General features: G+C 37.7%; 1 protein-coding gene and 1 non-coding gene across 8 annotated transcripts in view; both read right to left on the reverse strand.

The window, feature by feature from the left end:
- myh7ba (myosin, heavy chain 7B, cardiac muscle, beta a) overlaps positions 1 to 8,428 on the reverse strand; it is a 36,723-nt gene that overhangs the window by 23,763 nt on the left and 4,532 nt on the right. For 2 of the 7 annotated variants that reach the window (XM_073915468.1, NM_001324479.1), the window contains 17 exons: positions 8,311 to 8,338; positions 7,989 to 8,085; positions 6,037 to 6,129; positions 5,762 to 5,825; positions 5,579 to 5,677; positions 5,377 to 5,480; positions 5,152 to 5,290; positions 4,962 to 5,080; positions 4,564 to 4,713; positions 4,303 to 4,473; positions 4,007 to 4,186; positions 3,672 to 3,804; positions 3,516 to 3,592; positions 3,050 to 3,137; positions 2,590 to 2,707; positions 937 to 1,060; positions 667 to 803 (listed from right to left, as the gene is read on the reverse strand). In XM_073915468.1, the coding sequence (XP_073771569.1) occupies positions 667 to 803; positions 937 to 1,060; positions 2,590 to 2,707; positions 3,050 to 3,137; positions 3,516 to 3,592; positions 3,672 to 3,804; positions 4,007 to 4,186; positions 4,303 to 4,473; positions 4,564 to 4,713; positions 4,962 to 5,080; positions 5,152 to 5,290; positions 5,377 to 5,480; positions 5,579 to 5,677; positions 5,762 to 5,825; positions 6,037 to 6,129; positions 7,989 to 8,085; positions 8,311 to 8,338 (1,921 nt within the window). Of the gene's footprint in view, positions 1 to 666; positions 804 to 936; positions 1,061 to 1,978; positions 2,708 to 3,049; positions 3,138 to 3,515; positions 3,593 to 3,671; positions 3,805 to 4,006; positions 4,187 to 4,302; positions 4,474 to 4,563; positions 4,714 to 4,961; positions 5,081 to 5,151; positions 5,291 to 5,376; positions 5,481 to 5,578; positions 5,678 to 5,761; positions 5,826 to 6,036; positions 6,130 to 6,213; positions 7,296 to 7,988; positions 8,086 to 8,310; positions 8,339 to 8,428 lie in introns of those variants that run through there. The other 5 variants (XM_021479544.3, XM_021479543.3, XM_073915466.1 and 2 more) reach the window with 5 other exon arrangements.
- Positions 3,325 to 3,415, reverse strand: mir499a (microRNA 499a). The gene has a single exon (NR_030503.1). It is a non-coding gene; the product is annotated as a microRNA 499a (primary transcript).

Raw genomic sequence — 8,428 nt, forward strand, 5'->3', positions numbered from 1 at the left:
AAAAATCTTAAAATCTTTTTGTTGTGTTTTTGTTTTAGTCTTTTGTAATCCATATTTATTTTTAACATACAATTGGAAAACCTAAAAAGACATATTACTGTTAAAATCTCCATGAACCAGAAGTTGCAATCTTTTTTTGTATTGTGATGCAGTTAAGGAAATGGAATATTAAATGAGAAATCTGTGGGGTGGCTTGTTTTTTTCTACTGCAAGCTGACTGTATCTAGTAAAGCAGGCAGTTCATTCAGAAAAATTGGGAAAAGGTTTTAGGAGAATTATTACTACCTAACAAACACCTACTCACCATTTTTGTTTGTTGTCGTACCACTGTCAAAACTGACAGTTGACAATACCTCAAATGGATAGAATTTAAACAAACAGGAAGTGTTTCAATTAAAGATTTCAGATTCTAATTAAAGATTACAAGAGGAAACTATTCACACAGATGAGTTGTTCACCACAAAACTAGCAATGTGAGCAAAAAAAAATCTATAGATTAGTTTAGTTTTCAAGCATACTTAAAATATAGCTTTCTGTAAAATGAACGGAGGCTGGTTTGAAATGCAATCTTATGTAATGACTTTCATTCTTTTTCAAGTGTGCAGTGAATGTCTAAATATATGGGGGCTGCTGTGATTTAATCTTAAAAACATCTTTAGCTCATACTTCCTCTGCGTCATCTTGTTCAGCTCCATCCTCATGATCTTGCCGCGGCTGGCGGCCTGCAGCAGAGTGAGAATTTTAGCCAGACGCTCGTCTCTCATCTCCTCCAGCTGTCCCAGCAGACCAGCCTTAAAGAACACCTGTATTGCAGAAACACTTTGATTTGGCTTGATTTAGCCTATCTTGTCTTGTGTTCAGAGTCATACCTCTGAATGATGTCCCACTGCTTGAGCCTCAAAGCAACAAACGTTTTCTAGCAAAAGTCTGACTTGCCTTAGTATGTCCAAATCTATATTGATTGTGGTCAATATCCAGTGAAGCCAGAAGTTTCTCCGCAGCCTTCCTGCTATCCACAAACTTGTCATCGGGAATAGCGTGAGGATTCAGAATGCGATACCTGTAGAAATAAACACACGGTTAATGTTTATTCATTGTGCTGTTCTTCATATAGCAGCTAAATCTCACGGTAAACATATTGTTATATTGTTTATTGATTTTATGGATACATACTGTATGTTTAGACAGGGTTTTCATCATACTCCTAACAAGTTACAGAAGGGTAAAGGGTTATAATGTTAAAATATTGTCACAGCCATGGCTTAAATGAAAAAACTTTCATATAAATCTCTATGTTTGACAAATATTTTAGAAATATTCATTTATTCATTAATTTTCTGTCAGCTTTGTCCCCATTATTCATAAGGGGTCACCACAGCAGAATGAACCACCGACTCAGCCGGCAGCTAGTTTGCTGCTGGAAGTGGTGTTAGTGAGGCCAGCAGGGGGTGCTCAACCTTTGATCTGTGTGAGTCCTAATGCCCCAGTATATTGATGGGGACTCTGTACTGCTCAATGAGTGACATCTTTTGGATGAGATGTTAAACCGAGGTCCTGACTCTCTGTGGTCATTAGTAATCCCAGGATGTCCTTCGAAAAAGAGTACAGGTTTAACCCTGGCATCCTGGTCAAATTTGCCCACTGGCCTCTGTCCATCATGACCTCCTGACTATTCCTACATGATAATTGGTACCATCACTCTGTCATCTCCACCTATCAGCTGGTGTGTGGTGTGCGGTCTGGCGCAATATAGCTGCCGTCGTTTTCACCTAGGTGGATGCTACACACTAGTGGTGGATAAGGAGATCTAATGACCGGAAAGCAGTATATAAATGTAAGGAATTATTATTATTATTATTAGTCAGCATGTGTTTTACACAGCAGATCCCCTTCCAGCTACAACCCAGTACTAGGAAACACCCTTACACTCTTACATTCACACTCATGCACTATGGCCAGTTTAGTTTATTAAATTCACCTTTAGCACATGTCTTTGGACTGTTGGGGAAGCCGGAGCACCTGGAGGAAACCCATGCAAACACAGGGAGAACATGCAAACTCCACACAGAAATGCCAACTGACCCATCCGGGATTCGAACCAGCAACCTACTTGCTGTGAGGCGACAGTGCTAACCACTGAGGCACTGTGTCGCCGTTTTAGAAATAATTTATTGAAATGAACTTAAAGGATAGTACACCTTTAAATGAAAATTTGTGTTCCTTTACTCTCCCTTGTTTCAAGCCTGTTTGAGTTTCTTTCTTCTGTTGAACATTGAAGAAGGTATATTGACGAATCCTGGAAACCTGTAACCATTGACTTCTGAGGCATTTGTTTTTTTCTGTATGATTTCATGTTTCCAGCATTCTGCAAATTATGTTCATATGTAGGTGAAAAAAAACTCCTAAAGATTTATAATCACTTGAGAGTGAGTAAATATTGAGGACTTTTTATTTTGGGGTGAGCTATTCCTTTAAATAATGATACTATCCAAATTCCATGATAGGATGATAAGCGCATATGAGAAACCAATGTTCTTCCTTTATAGTGCTACTTAGCATCCCAAGCTGTTTAAGAATAGCTCTTCTCACCGTTGTTTGAATTCAGCATAAAGCATTCTGTTTGGAAATCCCTTCCTGCAAATGCGTATGCCTTCCAGGACTCCATTACAGCGCAATTGATGCAGAACCATGAAAGAATCCATGATCCCTGCAAATAAGAGGAAAATATTTGACGAAAAAACTTAGATGTTTGAACTGAGCTTGGGTGCCATTTTAGATCACTGCATTTACGTAAAATAAATCTAGAAACACAGAGGATGTTATTACAATACAGTTGGTTTAAAGCAGTGTTTCTCAACCATGTTCCTGGAGGACCACCAGCTCTGCACTTTTTCCATGTCTCCTTAAGCAAGCACACCTGATTCAGATCATCAGCTCATTAGCAGAGACTGAAAGACAGAGGAGACATCCAAAACATGCTGTGTTGGTGGTTGAACATGGTTGAGAAACACTGGTTTAAAGGTTTTGACATGCTCTGGGCTTTCATTACCTGGTGTTTTGGTTTCATTGGGAATGATGCAGCGGACAAAATGTGGCTGAGTGCTTCGTAAATTTGTCATCAGCTTGTTGAGATTTTCCTATAGTTGGAGGAGAAGCAATCAAGCACACAATCAAGACCAAAAACTATTACTGTTGTAGATCAGTTCTTATCTTTTTAAAACTGAACAAACCAAATGCTATTGATCATAACATGTAAAAATGTCTAACTTTTTAACTTTGTCAGTTATTTCTAGACCTACCTTGAGTTGTTGAAGCACTTTGTAGACTCAGAACAGGAGCCAGCACAGACTTAAAGTGATGTTCATGTGACATTTCTCTAAACATCACTGCAAGTCTTAACTGCCTCCCTCTCAGTATTGGACAGTTTTCATTTTCTTTTAACGACCCCAGATAATAGTTTTTTTTAATATCAATAATCTACTGAAAACAGTAGTGAAGTCTGGTTAAAGTCCCACCTTGTGCAGCTGTGACACTGTCTGGAAGGAGGCAGCCTTTTTTCTCTTTTCCTTGCCCCCTGTTTTTGGGTCAGAAGCTATGAGAAAATATTGTATTTAGAAGACTTTTTAAAAAGAATTGTGTTGTATTTTAAACAGATCATGTGGTTTATTTACCCGAGTCAGAGCTGACGTATTTCTCATACAGACTAGCAAGAAGCTTGTTGGATGATTTCTGGAAACAGATGACCACTGTTTCGTTCAGAGGGTCTTTGTTTTTGTCTAGCCAACCGATGATATTGTATGGCACCTGAAAATCAGAGTAAAGTATTTTCAGTAGTATTCAGTGGTATTTTTTTAACATCACTAACCTTGCTAATGTATTTACAGGGCATTTTTGAAGCTGATTGTTTTAGGTGCCAAAAATGTTCTTAAATTTATAATACATACTTCTAATTTCAACACCACCACAATTAGCTTTAGTTAGAGCTTATTTAGTGCTACAAACTCACCACTCCTGCATAGTGCACCAGCTCAAAATGAGCTTCATACTTTCTCTTCTTGTCAGGCCTTGGCTTTTGGAAGTTGGCCGACTTTCCAAGGTGATTGTCAAACAGCTTAGCCTTGAAGCTGTTGTCAGTAGCTTTAGGGAACATGCACTCCTCTTCAAGGATGGACATAATTCCTAAGGGCTAACCAAGAGAATAGAAGTGTGATTGCAATTTGGTACTTTCCTCTGATTTTTTTTCCTGTTTTTTATTATTATTTTTTTGTTTTGTTTTTTATAGTTCTTTATCTTGTCTTTAACCTTTTCAATAAGGTCAATGCAGGCTTGGAGGTCAAGCCCAAAGTCAATAAAGGTCCACTCGATGCCTTCCCGTTTGTACTCCTCTTGTTCCAGGATGAACATGTGATGGTTGAAAAACTGTTGCAGTTTTTCATTGGTGAAGTTGATGCAGAGCTGCTCGAAGCTGTTGAGCTGTTGAGAGAATCCACATGACAGATGCACAAGTGTGAATGCCGACGGAAATCTAGATAAGTGCGGTGTGGAATTTCGAGAGTCACTCACCTCAAAGATCTCAAAGCCGGCGATGTCCAGCACTCCGATAAAGAACTGGCGTGGCAGAGCAGTGTAGAGCGTCCTATTTATACGCCCCACCAACCACTTGAACATGCGGTCGTAAGTGGCTTTGGCCAGAGCTCCAACAGCATAGTTAACCTGGTGGAGCCACACAATGTGTGGGGAGCACATGAAGACCACAGCTGTCACTCACATGCATTGCAACAGTTGCCTGGATACCAGGCTGATTTCTCAGGCTACTTTATTCCTTAGCAGATCAACAGTAAATGTCAGTGGATTCAGCATGCATTATTATTGGCATAGCAGAATTCTCCCAAGACCCTTTGTTTGACTTTGTAGCTACAGACACATATTCAAAGAGGAAGGATTTGGGGAGCACTTCTCACCTGTTCCACATTCTGTCCTTTAACCACATACTCATTGCCCACCTTCACTCTAGGGTGCAGAAGACCTTTTATAAGGTCTGCTGAGCTAACGCCCATCAGGTAGGAAGCCTTATCAGCACCTGAAAAGATACGTTTTAGACCATATTTAAAACATCTATCGAAATACGTCAGATGCAAGGTTTATACTCACTTTCAGTGCCATCAGCCTCTGCCTGCTCCTCCCTCTGCTTCTGTTTGAATTTCATGTTCCCGAAGTGCATGATGGCCCCTACTATTTTATAGCAGCCGTACTTTTCTTCTGGAGTGAAGCCCAGGATGTCCATGGCATGCTGGAAAAGAAAGAGAAGGGTTTTGCTGCCTGTTTTTTTTTAGTTGGTCTTTGTAGGCGATGAGATAATAAGAATTTACAGCTTACATCAGTAGCCATAAGTTCCTGTCCATCATCCATATTTTCCACCGTTGTCACTCCTTGGGAGCAAAAGTGGTAGTCATATGGGTTTGAAGAGACCAGTAGCATGTCTGAAATGCACAAAGCAAGATTATGAGGTCAATGATTTTTGGTTAATAACAGGTCAATCTAATATTTTGTTGTTACACATTTACAGTGTTCATCATACCAAGAAGTTCAGGCTTCTTTTGTGACATGATCTGGTAGTAGATGTGGTAACTTCGCTCTCCAGGTTGCTGAAATATCACTCTGGATTTTTCCAGAAGATCTGTCATCATTTTTTTTTACATTTTCATTAGTTTTTTACTTTTTATAGTGTTTATTTCACATCATTTTTTAAAATATCACTTACATATGTCAATGTCAGCAGAGGCCAGTTTCCCTGTTGGTCCAAAATGGATCCTGATGAACTTACCCTAGTGGGATTTAAGCAAATACAAAGCAAGAAGGACAATTAATTTGCATATTAATCATAAACTAGAACATCATGACTGAAACAACCATGCTTGCTAGCAATATGCAGATATTTTTTATTTTACAGAATAGTATTATCAGTCTGTATGTATACAGTATGTTAGAAAAATTTATTAAAAAACAATGATGATTTTTATAGTGTCAAATACTCACAAAACGGGACGAGTTGTCGTTCCTCAGTGTCTTGGCATTTCCAAAAGCCTCCATTGCAGGATTAGCTTCAATGATCTGATCCTCTAAAGTTCCCTGGGAAAAGTCATTTCAAATTGCTGTTTAGCTTACCTTGATCCAATTTATTCAGTATGTCTTCATGTTTGAAGATATACTCACCCCTGTTTTAGTAGCAGGGGCCTTAAAAAACAAAAACAAAAAAACAACAACAACAACAATAAAAACATTGTTGTTGTCTTATTAGAGTACATGTTTCTCAGCTTAAGATTGTCATTATGTTCCATTATATTTAACAGCCTGATTTTTTAGCAACCAGTGCATGTAACATTTTAAAGGGCACCTATTTTATCCCTTTTTCAAGATTTAAGATAAGTCTTTTGTGTCTCCATAATGTGTCTGTAAAGTTTCAGCTCAAAACACTCATCAGATTATTTATTATACCTTTCAGAATATTGGAATTTTCTGCTCTGAACACTATATAGCTGTTTTTGTTGCCTGTGCCTTTAACTTTAAGTTCTCCCCACCCACCGTTCTCACGTGCCTGTCAGAGTGTGCCTCAATCTCCCCCTCGGCTGCGTCAGATAAACAGCACAGTGACAGACATGAAGGAAGCAAATGTCATGTAACATTTGTGAGAAATACAACAGTAAGAAATTTCCCATTAATTATTTAATGTATTTGTTGTGGAGTTAATTCAAGCTTTTCTGCAACAATGAGTCACGTTTAAGTTCGCATGCACGTTTTTGCATGCAAATGCGACATGATACAAGTTTTAAGGTCCACAAACAGGGATTGTAGTGTCTTATTTTATCATTTTACTAACATGCGGCTGTGGTGATACAGTAAAATTGTTGTAATTCATTACAAACATGCCTTTTTAAAAATGTTTTAAACTTGTAAAACTTTTTCTTGATTACATTTGATGATGATTAATGATCACAGTGAGCTGAACAGATATTTTAATCCGGGTTGCTTTGCGCACGTCCTGTCTTGTTGATATGATTATACGCGTTACTACGAAGGCATGTTAATACGTGGGTGTCAATCAATCCGTTGGGCGGGGAAACCGCACTCCTTCATCACGTTATGGTTGGCCTCAAAGTGGGAGGAGTTTTGATCCCGTTTTCACATCAGGAATTTAAAAAAAAACAGCTTATGCCTTTATATCACCCTAATATGACTGTGGAGACACTACACCTACAAACAGCTGTCCAAACAGCTTCAAAAGGATGATTTTCATCATAGGTGCCCTTTAAAGGATGCATTTTTTTAAAGTAGTTTTTTTTTTTATATATTATATATAAATTAATAATTTTTACATTAAATGTAATGATTAATATAACTGAAAACGCAAATTCATAGACGACATGCATTAAGAATTAAAATATGTGGTAAAATGTTGTTAGCTCACATCAGAAACAATAACGTTTTTAACTTTCACACTCAATGATAATCAGAGAAAAAAATGAATCCATGAATAAAGTATTTTAAAATGGAGGAAACAATTAAATCAAGGAGATTGAAAGAGGTCGGGCCTGCTGGAGACAGGAAAAAGGATGTTTAAATGTTAATCACAAAATAGTTTTTTTTTATGTCAAAAACAAGAAAGAGAGGCAGGAGATGGTGTGCTGGGGTTAAGCCATCAAAGACACATGGAGTCAGGTCAACTCCACGAAAAACATTTGGGAAAACTGCAAGAATCTACAGTATGCAAATGGAAGGGACAGTCAAACCATAGTCTAGATGTCCAAAACACTTACATGTAATACAATAATACATAGTACAGCTAGCACGGTAAAATGTGATGGACATCTAGATAAGGAGTGACTTCAAAATTAAAATGACACTTGCCAGCATGAAAGGTAAAAAAGCATACTGAACGAGAAAAGGGGGATGATATATGATAGAAACCGAGAGAGCATTTTGTGTCTTACTCCTTTTTTAGCCGCTGCCTCACCCAGGGCCGCTACTATGGCAAAATACTGAATTACACGTTTCGTGTTTACTGTTTTGCCAGCACCAGATTCTCCGCTAGGAGTATCAAGAAATGGTTCAGTGATGAGACATTTGAAAAACAAGATTAAAAAAGGAAAATACCACAGCTTAAAAAAAAACAGAGCAACAAAATCTTCTTTTAAGAAAATACAATATCGCAACTGCAAAAACTTATGAATTTATTTTTTGTTTTTTCCACTCTGAAAATGTCTCAACGCAACAGCAATGCAGAATGTGTATATGGGTATTTTTCAAACTTACGTGATTAGCATGGACTGATTCTCACGATCTGTGTGGGAAAACAATTAACACATTATTTTCAGCTCATTAACTTAATAAAATAATATACTTAAAATAATAATAATTTTTAAAATATAAA

Source organism: Danio rerio, chromosome 11, assembly GCF_049306965.1.
Source record: "Danio rerio strain Tuebingen ecotype United States chromosome 11, GRCz12tu, whole genome shotgun sequence".
Lineage (NCBI taxonomy): Eukaryota > Metazoa > Chordata > Actinopteri > Cypriniformes > Danionidae > Danio > Danio rerio.